The sequence below is a fragment of the Zingiber officinale genome, chromosome 7A (genome assembly GCF_018446385.1).
Source record: "Zingiber officinale cultivar Zhangliang chromosome 7A, Zo_v1.1, whole genome shotgun sequence".
Classification (NCBI taxonomy): domain Eukaryota; kingdom Viridiplantae; phylum Streptophyta; class Magnoliopsida; order Zingiberales; family Zingiberaceae; genus Zingiber; species Zingiber officinale.
In genome coordinates this window covers 95299085-95317350 of record NC_055998.1, presented here as the reverse complement: position 1 = coordinate 95317350, position 18266 = coordinate 95299085, and the positions used below count along the sequence as shown (strand labels likewise).

The 18266-nt window shown below is 42.1% G+C and overlaps 1 protein-coding gene across 1 annotated transcript; it reads left to right on the top strand.

The window, feature by feature from the left end:
• Nucleotides 1-1424: 1424 nt before the first annotated feature.
• On the top strand, nucleotides 1425-2059 carry LOC122000279 (heavy metal-associated isoprenylated plant protein 16-like). The gene has a single exon (XM_042554737.1). The coding sequence runs from the start codon at nucleotides 1489-1491 to the stop codon at nucleotides 1876-1878; it is 390 nt and encodes a 129-aa protein (XP_042410671.1). The 5' UTR covers nucleotides 1425-1488; the 3' UTR covers nucleotides 1879-2059.
• The last annotated feature ends 16207 nt before the right edge of the window (nucleotides 2060-18266 follow it).

The following is an 18266-nucleotide window of genomic DNA, read 5'->3' as shown; positions in this document are numbered from 1 at the left end:
AAATACGTTTTGGTTTTATCAAGACAACTACTTTTTTCTTGTTGTCAATTTCTACTGCTGCAACGTCTATCTAATAGATAATGTTGTCCACATTCTCCAATCGATTGGAAGTCCTCCAGTCGCCTAGAGAGACATGATCTTGACTTGACTCGCTCAAATCGCTAGATAACATCTTCTGCTGGTTGTCTCGAAGTAGGTCAGGTCACTCGTATGTTCTGGTCATCCTGACCTAACTATAGTCGCTTGGGCCCTCTGACTTCGCTCGCCGAGAGTTATAATCAGTCAGCGGTCTCGCACTGTTGAACTTTGCTTCCTTTTAATGGTTACGCGTAATTAGTATGATGCAATATTTCAAATTACTCACACTTACTTTGGGTTTAGATGTTCAACCCCCAGTTGACCCATCTAAACTGAGTTGCCGAGGTACAGTTCCCAATTAATTACACTTGTACTTGTTTGACAAGTTTCAACTTCTAGTTCACTCCATTAGGACCTGCCTATCAAGTTTCAACTCCCCGCTTATTCCATTTGGACTTTTTTTGTCAAACTTTAGCTCCCAACTTACTCCACTTGGATTTATTTGACAAACTTTAGCTCTCAACTTACTCTATTTGTACCATGCCTTCAGCTCCCAACTGACTCAATTTGAACTTGAATCACTTACTTCCTAACTAGGACTTTTATATTTGGTTCCCAACTAAGACTTAACTCTTATCTGATTCCTAATCAAGACTTTAGATGTCTAGCTCTATTAAAACTTTGTCAGTGCTTGATTCCTAATTAGAACTGTAGTTATCAAGCTTTATTAGATTTCTACCATATAATTTAGTTAGGATTTTCATCGTGTAGTTGCTAAGACTTTTGTTTTTTTATCAAGTAACTTACGTTTACATACTTGATAATATTTTATCAGTAAAAAAAACATACTAGTTTTAAACTTAATCATATATTAAAATATGGATTTAATATTGTGCTATATTACCTGATTCCTCCACTACTTTAAGAATGATTTGTTGATCCCGTTTTTATATTCATACAATCTGTAAATCAGTAAATCTGTCTTTTGAATTTTTTTTTAATGGGCGTAACTTTAATTTTCACTTTAATATTTTTATTTCTGTTCATCCACCCAAGTATCCCATTTAATATTTTCATTTCTGCGACTCTCTGCTCGCGTGCACGGTGACAGTACACACTGGTCAATTCTTTTTTATTCAAATATTTCTAACAAAAATTATCACACTTTTATCAAATTTAGTAGCAGTATGAATGACGATAGCAAATCCGCGTAGCGTCTGGTCATCATCCCATGTGACTTGGTTGACTTGACTTGGTTGACTTGACCTACCAGTGTTCCGTGAGGAGACTTCCTACTGAGTTCGCTCACACTCGTTCGCTTTCCTGCTTTCTGTCTATATCAACACTTCTCAACTTCACGATCCGAAATCAAGCTACGACACTGGTCGCTGCATTAGATTCATTCTTAAGATGGCTAAGCAGAAGCTGGTGTTGAAGGTGGCGGCCATGGAAGACGCAAAGAGGCGCTCCAAAGCCCTCAAGACTGCTGTCGGCTTGTCCGGCGTGATCTCCGCATCGCTGGACAAAGACTGCCTCATCGTGGTCGGCGATGGGGTTGACTCGGTCGAGCTGGCCACCGTCCTCAGGAGGAAGATGGGTAGCGCCAACCTTGTCAGCGTCGGATCAGCCGAAGAAAAGAAAAAGGAGGAGAAGAAACCAGAGGAGAAGAAACCGGTGGTGGTGGCAGAGTCCAATAAATTCACCTGGCAACCGGCGCCGGCGAGCTACTGGATCATGTGTCCTGAAGCCCCACAACCGTATAATCACTGCCAGTGTGCTTCTGATTGTAGCATCATGTAATGAGATCTAAACTGGTAGCATTATTACGCTCAGAATTTGGTACTCGGGTGGTGATCGATTTGCCACATTAGTATTATTATTAATATTATGGGGTAGAAGAGTTGATCTTATGTAAGGCTTGTGATATGTATAAGGTGAAGCAGTTGGTGGCATTAATATTCAATTTTGCTTTCTCATTCCATTTTAGCTAGCTCCTTAAATTCAGTTGCACAATCGGAATGGATCTCTGCTCCATTCGCTGATTCCATGTTCTTCACTAGCTTTGTCCCCGCCCTTTCACCAGTCGGAGGCCGTCGCCTTTTACCCCAACGCTCGGAATGACACAGCCATAGCTTTAGGGTCAAGTTCATCAGTGCAATATCTCAGGATGAATGGTACAGAATCCAAAGGTTCTTGAAGTTTAGATGCAAAGATTCTAACCAGGCAATTTCAGCTGCTCCATTCGCAAGAATGTGACACGACCTTTTACCTCGATGAGGTCCACGAAACAACATTACCACAATAGTCATTTGTACTATGACGATCATCTAGACAAGCAGCTACGTCGACATCAATATAACACGCTAAAGAGGGAGAGGAATAGGAAAAATAGATAAATAAGGTGTAGGATTCTACGCAAATACCTTGAGATCCGTTTAATAGCTTGCTAATGAGAGATAGTAAGTGAATACATGACATACTTTATTTACAATAAAAGATAGATTAGTGTCATGATGCAATATTGACGAGCACCAACAATGATACGATAGTCTGAGCCAGCCATTTTTCAAGGGAAGACCGTCGTATATAGATAATAAAGTCGTAGAAGAAGCATAAGAGTGTATGTTGGTTTAAAGTCAAACATGTAAATCTTCTTCAAAAGATAGTAACATATTTTATTTGATTGAGATGCAAACCATATTCAATGCACTTTGATCTTGTCCGGAAGTTGAGTCAGACGGATCGTCGGGTGAGGTGGATAGAATATTGACTGAGTTGCGACGTCCCGGAGGAGGGTGTGCTGAGATGGCTCCCGTGTTGACCAAGTCGTCAAAAGTCCTCTGGTCAACGCTACCTGCAGCCAGTGACCGGGTTGACCCGGCCCCCGGTACCCCGATGCTCGAGGCGGATCCGACGAACATATGAGTACAAGACTAAGCCATAAAATAATGAAATGCGTATGGAATATGAATGGAAAACGTACCCTGGCCCAGGGAGCGCCCTCGGATGGGACGCAGTGCGAGTAGTCGGGACTCGGAAGAGTGGACGACGCACGATCAGGATGGAGAGCTGGATCTGACGACGAGAAGTTGAACGAGGTGTAGACCCGGAAGACGAGCTGCAGGTCGGGATATAATGTCGGCACACAGGCCGGGACACGAGATCGGCACGCGGGCCGGGGCACGAGATCGGCACACAAGCCGAGACCTGAGGTCGGCACACAGGCCGGGACAAGAGACCGGCACGCAGACCGGGATAAGACACTGGCACGCAGGCCGGGAAATAATATCAGCGCGTAGGCCGAGACCCGAGATCGGCACGCAGACCGGGAAATTAGATCGGCACACAGGCCGGGACACGGGGTCGGCGCGCAGACCGAGACGTGAGGTCGGTATGCAGGCCGGGACGTGAGGTCGGTACGCAGGCCGGGACGTGAGGTCGGCACGCAGGCCAGGACACGAGGTCGGCACGCAGGCAGGGACACGAGGTCGGCACGTAGGCCGGGACACGAGGTCGGCACGCAGGCCGGGAAACAAGATCGACACGCAGACCGAGAGGTACTGGGTCGGCGCACAGGCCGAGACATGAAATCGGCATGTAAATCGGGACATGCGACCAGCACGTAGACCGAGACATACTAACGCCAAGGAGGCTCAGCACGACACATAGTCCGAAACACAATCACGGCTCGAAGGCCGACACACAACAATGGATCGATGGCTAGCATAATGTCGCTCGTCAACATGCATCGGATACCAGATTGACATCAAAAGCGTGCGGCCATGCAAACCGGAAGCCTTCCACGGCGGTGGGAGATAGCTACGGCTCAGAACCGTCTGTGACGCTTGCGAACGCGGGTCGATGACGGTGACAAGGGGCTGATCAACGCATAATTACGCCCTTGATGCGGGCGAGGGCAGACCAAGCTCGTGGCGGTAAGGGTTGGTCGCTGTGACGAGGAAGGAAATGAGGGCAGTGTCGGTCGAGTGGGGGCATCGTGAGGTGTGCATGAGTAGGGAGAATCCGACTGCAATCTCACGAGGAGAGGAGGCCGGCAGCGATGTTGCAAGGAGGAGAGGAGAGGTGGCTGTCGATCTATCCAGCGGTGGCTCCGGCGAGGAGGAGATGACGAAGGGCAGCGTTCTGCCAGCGGCGGTATAGCGAGGAGCAAAGGGAGAGAAGTGGGCTGTCGGTCTGTCTGGCGGTGGCTCAGGCGAGAAGCTGCTAGCGAGGGAGAGATCTTGGCCTCGTCCTTCTCCTTTGGCGGCGAGCAGCGACATGAGCCGGGGAATTCGGAGGTGGTATCACAGGGAGGGAGAATCTGGCAGTAGTGTCGCAAGGAGAGGGGCAAGGAAGAAAAGAGGACGGCGCTGAGGCGGCTCCGGCGAGAGGCGATCGACTCCGGCGAAAGGCATGAGGAGGAAGGAGTCCTGTGGTGGTGGCGCCTCTCCACGCACGAACCTCTCCTCCCCATTTTCTGTTGGCGGCTGCGACGGGAGTAAGAGAGAGAGAGATAGAGAGAGGAACGCGAGAGGGAGGAGGGGAGGCGGTGGTCGGCGCCGGCGCCGGCGAGGAGCAGTAGAAGGAGGAAGAAGGAGGCCTCCTTCTCCTGTTGGCGATGGTGGCGCACCCACGAACCCCAGCCCGCAGCCCCCCCCCCCCCCCCTTCCTTCCTTCAAGTGCTACAGTGCCACACTTAAACCCCTAAACCCCACACATGTGAAAAGACCAAAATGTTGGAGCAATCCCAATGGTCCGCGGGACCATGTGTTTTGGTGTTTGGGCAAAGGGTTTAAGTTAGGTTTACCCTCGTTATTTGATATGTGTACTTGAGTTGTGCAGGACTGCAGGTGACACATTTGACTCAGGTTGACGGCTTCGGGTCCGATGAAGGATGGCATTGAGGACAAGCCGCGGGCTTGAATGCATCTGAGGGATCGTGGACAAGGCAGCAAGGACAAGGGCCGAGGGAAGCGACTTCGAGGCATACGCGAAGGATGGCATTGGAGACAAGCCGCGAGCTTGGATGCATCCGAGGGACGAGAGCCAAAAGAAGTAGGCTTGAAGGCAAGAGGTCAAAGCTGCAAAGAAGAGTCAAGTGAGTCGTGAGGGTCCGAGTGCGAGTGAAATGTACTCGGGATGGGAAACCCTAAGTTTAGGGTTGTACCAGTCGACTGGTACTGGGACCAGTCGACTGGTGGTGAGCACAGAAGCATTCTGTGCCCGAAATGGCTGGGATCAGTCGACTGGTCATGGGACCAGTCGACTGATAGATAGCCGTTGGAGTGCCGTTTGGCTGGCACCAGTCGACTGGTGCATGGACCAGTCGACTGGTAACGGGCAAATCAGCAAGGCTGATTTCCCCAAGCTCTATAAGAAGGAGCTTGGTATGGCCGGCCAAGGCGACGAAATTAGACTTGGTTAAGGTCTAATTAGTAGTCTACAAGTGCTCAAGTGTTTGTGGAATCCAAGAGGTCTTGGTGTGTTGTGGTGAGGTTTCTCCACCCACAAGGAGCGACTTGAGATAGCCGGAGTTTCCGGGGGCTAATCCACCGAAGGATCGGGATCGTCCACCTTACGGACAGCCGTGGAGTAGGAGCATCATCTCCGAACCACGTTAAACGAACGTGTATTGGTTTGCTAGTTCTTTTCTTTCTTTAGCTTTCGTCTTCATTGCTTTAGTATTTGTATTTCCGTTGCGCAAGCTAACAATAGTGTAGGAAGCGAGTTATTTGGGGGTGCCGTCTATCCAACCCCCCTTCAAGCCGGCCACCGATCCTCCAACAATTGGTATCAGAGCGAGGACGCTCTCCGTTGGACTAACTGCCAAGGAAGCACAAGATGGCCGGGTCTATTGTCCCTCCAAAATTTGAAGGAGGAAGCCTTGGGGACATCACGTATTGGATGATGAAGATGGAGACCTTCTTCAATACGGATTGGGACATAATGATGGTGGTCAAAGAGCCATTCAAAGTCCCAAAGGACAAGAAAAGAAAGAAGCTCCGAACACGACGTTGGACGGAAGAGCAAACCACACGATCGGAGGCAAATTCAAAGGTAATAGCAATTTTAATTGATTTATTGCCTCCTAATGTGATAAGTGGTGTAGGTAAATATGAGAACGCCCATGAATTGTGGAGCAAAGTGAAGAAATTTCCATGGGAGGAATTTTTGCCTACACAAGAAGAAGAAAGAAAATCCGAAGAAAGTGATGAAGTGGTCCAAGAGAAGAAGAAGGACCAATCGGATGTGGAGCCCAAGGAGATGGGCTTAGTAGCTCAAGAAGAGGAGGTGGAGCAAATGGAAGTTGAGTCATGCTCAACATCCAAGGAGGAGAAGCAAGATGAGGCATCATCTACATCCTCAAAGGTTGAAGATGAATCCAAGATAAGTGAAGAGGATGAAGAAGAGGTCTTCGAAGTGGTTAATCTAGCAAGCATCTCCACCGAAGCAAAATCAAAAGATCACATTGTGTGCTTCAGGTGCAATGAAAGGGGGCACTATAAAAGTAGATGTCCTATGGGTAAGAAGAAGGTATCTCCTAAACCCATTCAAGTTAATTTAAACACTAACAAGGGTTGTAGGAGTGAAGAAGCCCAAAGGAGGAGATTGCGCATTGTGTGCTTCACGTGTGGGTTCACGTGTGGGGAGAAGGGACACTACCACACCAAATGCCCCAAGAAGGGGGAAATCAAGAAGCTTGCGCATCTAAAGAAATGGGAGAAGAAGAGGAGCTCAAGTCAAGGGGGAGCTTCAAGGGTAAGGGAGGTATACCCTAATTTGAAGTGTAATTCAAATTCAAATTCTTATGTTCCCATGCATGCTAGGAGAAATAATGATTATCATTATGTAGCAATGCAAAATTTTGGATTTAAGTATCATGATAGGAATAGGGTTAATGTAGATCAAAACCCTAGGAGACCAATTCATGAAAAACCTAGGAATGGTAGACCTAAGGAGGCCCAAGGCATTAATCCTAAGAATGGGAGACATATGCCTAGAAAGGGTAGGTCTAGGAATGTCCAAGGTGGACATGTTGACTCTAGGTTTAGGAACCTAGAAAGGGAGAATCAAGCTTTGAAGGCAAAGCTTGATGGTTTAGAGAAATTCCTTAAGAGATTCACTATTGGATCTAAGGGATTAAGTATGGTGTTGGGTAGTCAAAGACCCAACAATGATAGATCGGGCTTGGGATATCGATCTAGTTCCTCCAAGGCCAATGAGAGTTCATATGCTAGGGTGGCAAATGATCATGGCAAGGGAGAGTCCTACAAAGCTAAGGGAAAGTCTTCTGCTAGGGTTGCATATGACTATAGCAAGGAGAAGCCAATAAATGGCAAGGGAAAGCCATTTAATGGTAAGAAGAAATTAACCAAGGACAAGGTGTCCAAGGTTAAGAAAGTTACGTTTGTTGGCCAAGTGTCACCGGGGGTGCACCATTGTGGCCTAGCCATTGTGGATAAGTCACCTAGGGAGGTGACTAAGGCAAAGAGCTCTAGGGGGAGCTCCAAGTGTCAATTTGGGATCCATGGCCAATGGATCTCAGGTGGGTACTACTTGGGAGTCTAGAGGAGCCATGGAGTGTGCCAAAAGGTTTGGAGATGGATTTGAGTCTCAAACCTAGGGATTTGGCACACATGGTTTGTGTTTCATGCAAGAAATATGACATTTGGGGTCATATTGCATGATAATTGGTTTTGGATGTATAGATGTCATATAAACCAATGCTAGGGATGCATTGTGGGTTGGTATGGGCAAATACATCAAGAGGAAGTCAAAACTAGGACTTTAGGTCAAGGTTCAATTGAACCATTTAGCTAGTTTTGGATTTTGTGTCAATCTTGGGATTGGTGATAGATATATTTTTTAATATATTTTTCCCAAGTAGACAAGGGTACAATAGACCTCTCCACAAAATTTGGGGATTTTTGGAGGTCTAGGGAATTACTGGTGCATTTCTGAAGTTGGCCTGAAAAGGCTGATTTTTTTCAGAAATAGGGTACCAGTCGACTGGTGCAGATACCAGTCGACTGGTAACAGTGTTTTTGAGCACAGAATGTCTCTGTAAGCTCATTTTGTCGATACCAGTCGACTGGTGATGATACCAGTCGACTGGTAACAGTAGATTTCGACCACAGAATGCTTCTGTAAGATTCTGTCGAAGGGGGCAGTCGACTGGCACTTGGGGCAGTCGACTGATACCAGTCTGAAATTGTTTTCAGCATTGATTTGTGACCATGTCAACTCGTTTAGATGTATGGGATCCAAGGGGGATTAATACATGAGTTTAGGGTCAATTTAGATGACAAGTTTTCAACAATTGAGATATTGTTGGAGAACTTTTTGGATGTTAGGCAAAGGGGGAGAATTAAGGTTTAGTTGGGAAAACCTTTAGTGCCTTTGCGTAGGGGGAGCCTTGGGATAGGTTCTTAAAAAGCCCTGTAGGAAAATCCTAGCTCAATGGGGAGCTTAGGTGTAGGGAGAGCCTTGTGATAGGTTCCAATGCTTGGTGCATTGTTTCGGCGGTTGTCAAGTGTGTAGCCTTGGCAACATAAGTCCATTCGGCGGTTGCCAAGTGTGTAGCCTTGGCAATGTAAGTCCATTCGGCGGTTGCCAAGTGTGTAGCCTTGGCATCGTAAGTCCATTCGGTGGAGTAAGTCCAAGTGTGTAGCCTTGGCATCGTAAGTCCATTGTATTAGCATGTTTATTTGCTATTTGTTTTCCCTAACTTAAACGTATTGCCAAACACCAAAAAGGGGGAGATTGTTGGAGCAATCCCAATGGTCCGCGGGACCATGTGTTTTGGTGTTTGGGCAAAGGGTTTAAGTTAGGTTTACCCTCATTATTTGATATGTGTACTTGAGTTGTGCAGGACTGCAGGTGACACATTTGACTCAGGTTGACGGCTTTCGGGTCCAATGAAGGATGGCATTGAGGACAAGCCGCGGGCTTGAATGCATCTGAGGGATCGTGGACAAGGCAGCAAGGACAAGGGCCGAGGGAAGCGACTTCGAGGCATACGCGAAGGATGGCATTGGAGACAAGCCGCGAGCTTGGATGCATCCGAGGGACGAGAGCCAAAGGAAGTAGGCTTGAAGGCAAGAGGTCAAAGCTGCAAAGAAGAGTCAAGTGAGTCGTGAGGGTCCGAGTGCGAGTGAAATGTACTCGGGATGGAAAACCCTAAGTTTAGGGTTGTACCAGTCGACTGGTACTGGGACCATCGATGGTGGTGAGCATGAACTTCTGTGCCTGAATGGCTGGGATCGGTCGATCGGTCATGAGACCAGTCGAGGTAGATAGCCGTTGGAGTGCCGTTGGGCTGGCACCAGTCGACTGGTAACGGGCAAATCAGCAAGGCTGATTTCCCCAAGCTCTATAAGAAGGAGCTTGGTATGGCCGGCCAAGGCGACAAAATTAGACTTGGTTAAGGTCTAATTAGTAGTCTACAAGTGCTCAAGTGTTTGTAGAATCCAAGAGGTCTTGGTGTGTTGTGATGAGGTTTCTCCACCCACAAGGAGCGACTTGAGATAGCCGGAGTTTCCGGGGGCTAATCCACCGAAGGATCGGGATCGTCCACCTTACGGAAAGCCGTGGAGTAGGAGCATCATCTCCGAACCACGTTAAACGAACGTGTATTGGTTTGCTAGTTCTTTTCTTTCTTTAGCTTTCGTCTTCATTGCTTTAGTATTTGTATTTCCGTTGCGCAAGCTAACAATAGTGTAGGAAGCGAGTTATTTGGGGGTGCCGTCTATCCAACCCCCCTTCAAGCCGGCCACCGATCCTCCAACACAAAATGCCCTCATTCTTCCCCCTAATTTCTTCTCCATCCCCCATATCATATCCGTATCACACTTCAATACCCAAAGCATAATTCAATAGTCCAAAATCTTTCATACTAAATTGTTTATTAAAAAAATGAGACTATGCATACTACCAGGGACAATGACATCGTTGAGACGAACACAATAAGAATTTCTCAGCTTGAGAAGAAGAAAAATAGTGAGGTATCAATCTTAGAACTAGCAAAACCCTATCACAGAAGTGGCTGATTAAGTTTTGTAAATCATACATGAGGAAACGACCATCTCAAATCATACAATGATTTGTGTAGTTTACGTATCATATCAAGGTAAGAAAAATCAATAAACCAGGAGATTGTTTCATGTAAACGGTCTTTGCAAGATCATCATAAAGAAATACATTCTCATGATATCAAGTTAACAAATATGTCATTTGTGTATCAAACAATGGTAAAAACTACTTGAATTGTTTTAGATTTGATAACAAAACTAGTTCCAATGTAGTCATATAGCTATAGTTTGATGATACCAAACGAACCTCATATCGATTTATAAAACCATCCGATTTTAACTTCAATCGATACAACCATTTACAACTAATAACACTACAAAAAAAAACAGTTTTACCGAAAGAAATATCCGTCGGTTTTCCATCGGTATATGCCCATACCGACAGACCTTCGACGGAATATTTTTCGTCGGTAAATATCCGCCGGCCCAAGATTACCAACGGAAGTTTAATTCCCGTCGGTATATTTACCGACGGAATTAAGTTTCCGTCGGTATTATTGTAAAATAATTGATTGGTTAATGTTGTAAATCTCCCAAACATACTATTCCGTCAGGAAATTTTAAATATACCGACGGAAACGTCGATTCCGTCGGTGATCACCGACGGAAACGTCGATTCCGTCAATGTTCATCGACGGAACTAGCTAGTTTCGTCGGTATTCTATCGAAATCTACTGATTTCGATAATTTCCGACGGAACATTTTCCGTCGGTATTCCGATGAAAAAAAAAATCAGCTGGTTCATCCTGTTTACACGTTGTTCCCATATACATTTTCTAAATATATAAACAAACCATCACAATCGATGGTATCATACAATCCACACAACAAATACAATCCACAATAATTATAATCTACATCAAATTTAATCCCCCCCCACACACACACATATGTATATATATATATCATATGACAATCACACACTAATAAAATCCAAAAAAAATATTTTCCATACAATCCAGCTAACCAAATCTACAGAATATATTCCACATATATCCATATCTAAAGTCAAGTTTGCATAATACATACCGAACTAGAATGTAGTCCAAATAATATAAGAACGCGAAATCAAAAAAAAAAATCCTATAGAAAGGCAAATACAAAATGATATATAAATAAACAGTTTGCATATATATGTATAACGAATTTTATATGAAATGATAATACCTGAACAAAAATGAGCAAATGATGTAGTGAAGAGCCAATATGTAAATAGGACTGAACGTGACTCCTGAAACATATAGTAATAAAACCTTTAGAAATAAACATGTTATAATATCAAAACAGGCTCACGTTCTATATAATAAATAAAAAACTAAAGTGTAGTTGAACGATCACCGTCTGATGGATCTTGAGTCTCCTGTGACTCAAAACCCTGTGATGCCTGGGTGAAAGAAGCCACGATCGCCGACATTGGGCCATGAGATCTTCATTACTCTTGTCACGTTCAGCTCTCTTCTTCTCCTCATCAGCTCTCCACGGATCCATATCAGTCATCCTCTGATCCATTGATTTCAGTTGAGAACGCAGTTTTTGATTTTCACGTCTTAAAGACTGCATCTCACTAGAAGAAGAGAACTAGCACGGCCTACTGGATTCCTCAAACGATCAAATGCTACTTTGGCCTGAGAGCCAAGACCGTAGAGGGTGGAGTTTTTTGTCCTTCCACTGACAACATCATAATAAATCTCATTTAGATCGACGGTGGATAAAGACTGTGACTCTCCACCCTCTGCTGATGACTGAGATGTCTGAGCCACCCTTTCTGTCATTTGTTGCTGCATAAAAAATAATATAATATCCAATTTGATCTGTATTACTAATTACTAAGCAAGATAGAAATGAACAAATGTAATAAAGTTAATAATCTTATATGTAGAGTTTGAGATCGAGAATCAACAAATAACCCATCCTTCTTCTTGTGAGTCTTTAGAAAAATCTCCATACATGTAGGTTGTCGGGCAAGCTCACGTTCCTACATTCAAAAAATTAGGGAAAAAATTAGTATGCTCAACAATACAAGGTTGGTAATAAATATAAAGTTTGTTACAACATATAATTTTAAATTATACTCACCAGATCCATGGTATGCTCAACAATAGATCTGGATCCTGACGTATGCCGAGCAGTTCCGGTGCTCGGGCCACCTGGCTCTGTATTCCTATTTGCTTTTGCCTTTTCGGCATTAGCTTGCCACCTTTCTGTCGAAACTTTCGAGCCGCAAAAACCGCTTTTTGCGTTGCGGAAACCCCGAAGTTCTTGCCACGAATCCGTGCGAAGATAAAAATTTTACATATACTTAGTTTTCTCCTAGATCTACACTAGATCTACGTGGTAGAGATTATACCTTTGTAGCGAAGCCCTTCGCTTATCCCGCTCGTCCAAGAGTTACCGGATCTCGTAGGATGTCAAGTGAACACCCCTTTATCTGTATCCACACGAACAAAAGGTGGAGAAGAACCACTTAGAGTGTGCTAGCACTCTTGGGTGGCTCGGCAATGGAGGAGAGGGAGAGAACAAGAGAATGAGAGGAGGAAGAAGAAGACTTCAATTAGCACACAAAATGCTTAATGCACACCATTAAGTGGTCGGCCACCTTACCTCCATGTAATACCAAGAGTCATGACTCTTGGTCTCCCTCATGAGGTGGCACATAATGATGTGACCTTGATGATGCAGAACACCATCATTGGCCGGCCCTATGCCAAGTCACAATGAGGTGGCAATTGGTCAAGTCAAACTTGACCCTTCATCTTCCTTCTCACGTCAAGTCAAACTTGACCCATTTATCTCCCATGGTTGATCAAATCTAACCATTGATTCAAGTCAATTTGATTTAATAAATCTTTATTTATTGAATTTAATTGATTCAATGAGTCATAATCTAAATTAGACTCATTCAACACATGAATCAAATTGAGTCCAACTCAATTAGTCTAATTTGGATTACTCTTAATCCAATTTGGTTCATCATATGAACCTAATCCTCTTGGTCCATCATATGAACCTAATCTTCATCTAATTACCCTTTGTGTGTGACCCTATAGGTTCTTGTGACGTTGGCAATGCTCCTAAACTCATTTAAAAACATAAGTAATGAGTGGTATCTAGCAACACATCATTACTACCCAAGTTACAAGAATGTTGAGATCCAACATCACCTTTGTGACTACTAATTGTGACTCTCACAATATGTGGCAATGTCCTTCTATCCTTGACATCTAGATTGATTAAATTGAGGCATAGACCGTGTCATCCTCTAATCAATCTATATCTTGAACTCCAAGTAGACTCACTCTAATCAAATGAGCTCAATATCTCATATTGACTCATTTGGGCATGGTCATGCACTTAGTGGTCTCACTCTATCAAGAATCATGATGTCACTCCCGTCATATAGGAGGGATAGATCCCATCTACATCACTCACATCCCTCCGCATAATTTGTTACATACCCAGTAATCGCCTTTATAGTCCACCCAGTTACGGGTGATGTTTGACGAAGTCAAAGTATGCAACTCCTTATGTAGGGAACCATGGTGACTTCAGGTCCAAGGACTAATAGTCATACTAATAGTCACATGAGAAAGTATATGACACTCATATAACGATCCATGATACTTTCTCATGGCGGGACATTCAGTATACATTCTCCAATGCATACCCATGTGTCAACTTGATATCTCTATATTCATGACTTATGAGATCAAGTCATCGAGTTGACCTACATGCTAGTCTCATCGCATTAACATTGTCCCTGAATGTTAATACTTGACTAGGAATGATTAAGAGTAGTGTTCTCTATATTATCTCACTATCGATTCAACCAATCGTTTATATAGATAAGAACCTTCTACTTAAGGACGCTATTATACTTAGTTATTTGACACCAATACAAGTAAGTATAATAACCATAAAGAAATGTCTTTATAAATATATAGGAATATGATACATCGAGTCCATACAACAATCATCATATGATTGGCTCTAGGGCTCTAACTAACACTTTCTGCAGCCCAGGTGGTCGTCCATGCACTCCATATCGCCTCCGAAACATACGCAGGCCTAGTGCCATTCTTTCTCATGTAATACATATGATCTCTGTAGAGTTTGGCACAGTAAGTATTCCATGTAGCTTTAAATTGGTCTTCTTGCCCGTCCACCCATGTATATATTTTCTGTAATTATAAGTTAAACATTTAGTTTAAATGATTACTATATTATAGAATGTGAAATACATTAAATTTACTTACTACAAATTCATTATAATAAAATAGCTTCATCTGCTGGTCTACATGCCTCCATGTAGTATCAGACGCGCTAACTCATTCCTTGAATTTTACAGTGATATATGTGGCAACTCTGTGCCCATCTGGAGTGAACCTGCACAAAATAATATTAAGTTATGAGAAATATATTATAACTAATGTTATATATAAACTTGAATAATTAATAAGACAATATACTTACGAGTCCCCGACAATGGTAAGGACCTTGTGGCCACGGGGTGCCACAGGCTGCTGCTCTGCCATGATAATATCTATAAAATAACATTGCAACACATTATAATAAGGTCTAAAAACCTGATAATATAAATACAAAATATTATGGAAACATTACTTACCGACTGAAATAATAATGTTAATATTTAATCATCATTAACATCTATCTAATCAACATTAACAGTTTCTATGTCCTCATTGCTAGATGAGTTTAGTTCAACTTCATCCTTACTGTTGGACATCTCCCCATCATCTATCTCTTTGTAAATGTCATTAGCATCTACAAGTAATTGAGAAGTATGTTGGTGTTGTAAATCAACTGAATGTATCTCCACTTCATCATTCTGAAATGCATCATGGTTTTGAGCAGTGATTGTATTCGGCATCTCTATGGTCGAGCGAGGCTTGATTTGACAAACAGACAACCATTCACTAGATCTTCTTCTCTTCGTAGGGTATTCAAGATAGAAAACCTGACCCGCTTGTATTCCCAAAATAAAAGGCTCAAACTTGTTGAATCTTTTATTTGCATTAACTTCAACTAAATTATAATTTGGATGAATTCTAGTACCTATTCTTGGGGTCGGATCATACCATGAACATTTGAACAACACACACCTCTTTATTGGTAATGCAGGATATTTAATCTCTATGATTTTGTCAAGTCTACCATAGTAATCAAACTCAGTGTTATTGTTGTCCACAGATCCTTTAACGCAAACACCAGAATTATAAGTTAATCTCCGTGAATCTCGTTGTGTCACGTGGAATTTAAGACCATTAACATAGTAACCAGAATACACCTTTATTTTACGAAGGGGTCATGATGCAATATTCATTATCCTATTATCTTGCACATTTGATATTCTACGGTCTTTTCACCTATAAAAATAATTAACATATATCTTAGTACACTTCTTAATAAACATGAACTCAAAAATTTCACAAATTTTCTAACTTACATATATTTGAAACCACAATACAAATTTGGTCTCTAACTTTGTAGCTACCTCACTTGCACCAATTGATGGGTTTTGTAGATATAATTATTGTTCGTATTAGCTGAGAAAATAAGTAATTATATTAAAATTGGGATATCAAGCAATAATTAAACGAAGGATAAATGTTTGATTTAAGAAGTTAACTTACTTTATGTATGGTTTGACCTCTTCACAATTTAAGAGTATATATGTTCTTACAGCATGATATTCTTCCTCGGTTAACCATCTAGCAAGCGATGCACCCATTAACTTACCAAGGAACTTAAAAATAGAAAGCATCGGTGGATCTATCGGCTGACAAGCATTACCAGAATTCCTAAGACACTTGCGATGTCTTGTTTGCACACTATCAACAAAATAATATGAGCAGAAAGAAGATGCTTCTTCTACTAGATAAGCATTGCATATTGACCCTTCAACTCTTGCTTTGTTACAAATATTATTTTTTAATTTCCTCAAAAATTATTCAAATGGATACATCCATTTGTACTGCACAGGACCTGCTATTTGTGCCTCATATGGTAAATGTACTGGTAGATGTTCCATTGAATCAAAAAAATTTGGTGGAAATATGCGCTCCAGTTTACATAATATGAGTGGAATGTCTGTTTCTAACCTAAGCATATCATCCATCGTAATACACCTTGCTGTCAAATCTCTAAAAAATAGACTCAATTCAGTAAATGCTTGCCAAACATTTTGAGGAAGTAAGTCATGGAAAGCTACTGGAATAAGTCTTTGCATAAATACATGACAGTCATGACTTTTCATTCCAAACATCTTTAATCTATTCATATCCACGCATCGAGCCATATTTGAGGCATAACCATCTGGAAATTTGATTTCTTTCAACCAATTACATAAAGCTTGCTTGCCATCTTTGTCCAATGTATAACAAGCCTTTGGAAATCTATTAGTTATTTCATCTTGATGCAACTCTGGTCTATTGACTAGTTCTTTTAATTCCTCGCGTGATTTTGCAGTGTCTTTAGTTCTTCCAGGCACATTTATCACAGTGTTAAAGATATTATCGAAGAAATTTTTCTCAATATGTATAACATCTAAATTATGTCGAATAAGCAGATACTTCCAATACGGTAACTCCCAAAAAATACTCCTTTTCTTCCAACCACACTTGAACATCCTAACAATATATTTATTTATCTCATCAGAACCAGATTGTGATACTGGTAGAAATTCATAATTATCAATTTGCTCAATGATTTGTTCACCTGAAGCATGGAGTGGAGGGGGTTTTCTGACTACAACATTTTTTAAGAAATTTTTCTTATTTCGCCTAAGATAGTGATCAAGTGGTAAAAATTTACGGTGATTATCAAACCAAGACACTTTCCCACTGTAAGGTAATGAAAATGCATCAGAATCAGTCATGCAGTGTGGACATGCTAATTTACCAGTCATGCTCCAACCCGACAACATTGAGTATGCTGGAAAATCACTGATCGTCCATAATAATGCAGCATGCAATCTAAAATTAGTTTTGCTTGCAACATCATAAATCACCGACCTTACATTCCATAATTCATTTAACTCGGCAATCAGAGGTTGTAAGAAAATAACTATCTTCTCTTTGGGATTGGTTGGACAAGGAATAAGTACTGTAAGGAGCATAAATTCATCTTTCATACACATCCATGGCGGTAAATTGTACGGTGTTAATATAACCGGCCAAGATGAATATTGTTGCCCTGACTGTCCAAATGGCTGAAATCCATCTGCAGAAAGTCCCAATCTCACATTACATGGTTCCATTGCAAAAGAAGGAAATACAGCATCTAGATGTTTCCATGCAGGTGAATCAGAAGGATGACACATTATACCTCCATCGTGCTCATGCTCATGATGCCATGTCATATGGCAAGCTGTAGCAGCAGATGCATACAAACATTGAAGTCTAGCAGTTAACAGAAAATAATACATCACTTTCCAAGCTATTTTTTTCTTCTTCTACCCTGGTATACGAGTATCATGCTTATAACGAGGGTGTGTATAGATTTTGCATTCACGCAGATCATTGTCTTCATTTCAAAATATCATGCAGTTATTTATACAATAATCAATCTTCTCCACAGGCAAATCTAAACCTCTGATCAATTTTTTTGTACTGTAAAAACTATCTGTCATTATGTTATCAGCAGGAAACAATTTTGACATCAACTGACAAATGTCGTCGTAACATCTTTTTGAAAAATGATGTTCTGCTTTCATATTTAATAACCTTGCAGTAGCTGATAATTGAGAATGACCAGAGAGAATGTCTTTCCACACTTCTCTTTCACTAGCCTTTAACATTTCATATAGTTGCTGATATTCAGGTGTTGGTGTTTCATCTATATTGGAATAATCAACTGCAGCATTCATCGCATCATGAACCATTGATTGCATTGCAATATCAATATTAGTTGATGCTTCAGGAGCGGTAACAGTTGTCCTAGATGACGAACCACCAGAAGGTCTAATTGGTTCATATAAATAAGGCTCTCTATGACAGTACCAATTGTAGTAATTTGGCACAAAACTATTTGTACATATATGCATTTTTACAGTATCCTCATCACGGAAAGCTCTATTTT

Excerpts from the sequence above, each read along its gene's own strand:
- LOC122000279 (XM_042554737.1), top strand. The coding sequence starts at position 1,489 with ATGGCTAAGCAGAAGCTGGTGTTGAAGGTGGCGGCCATGGAAGACGCA.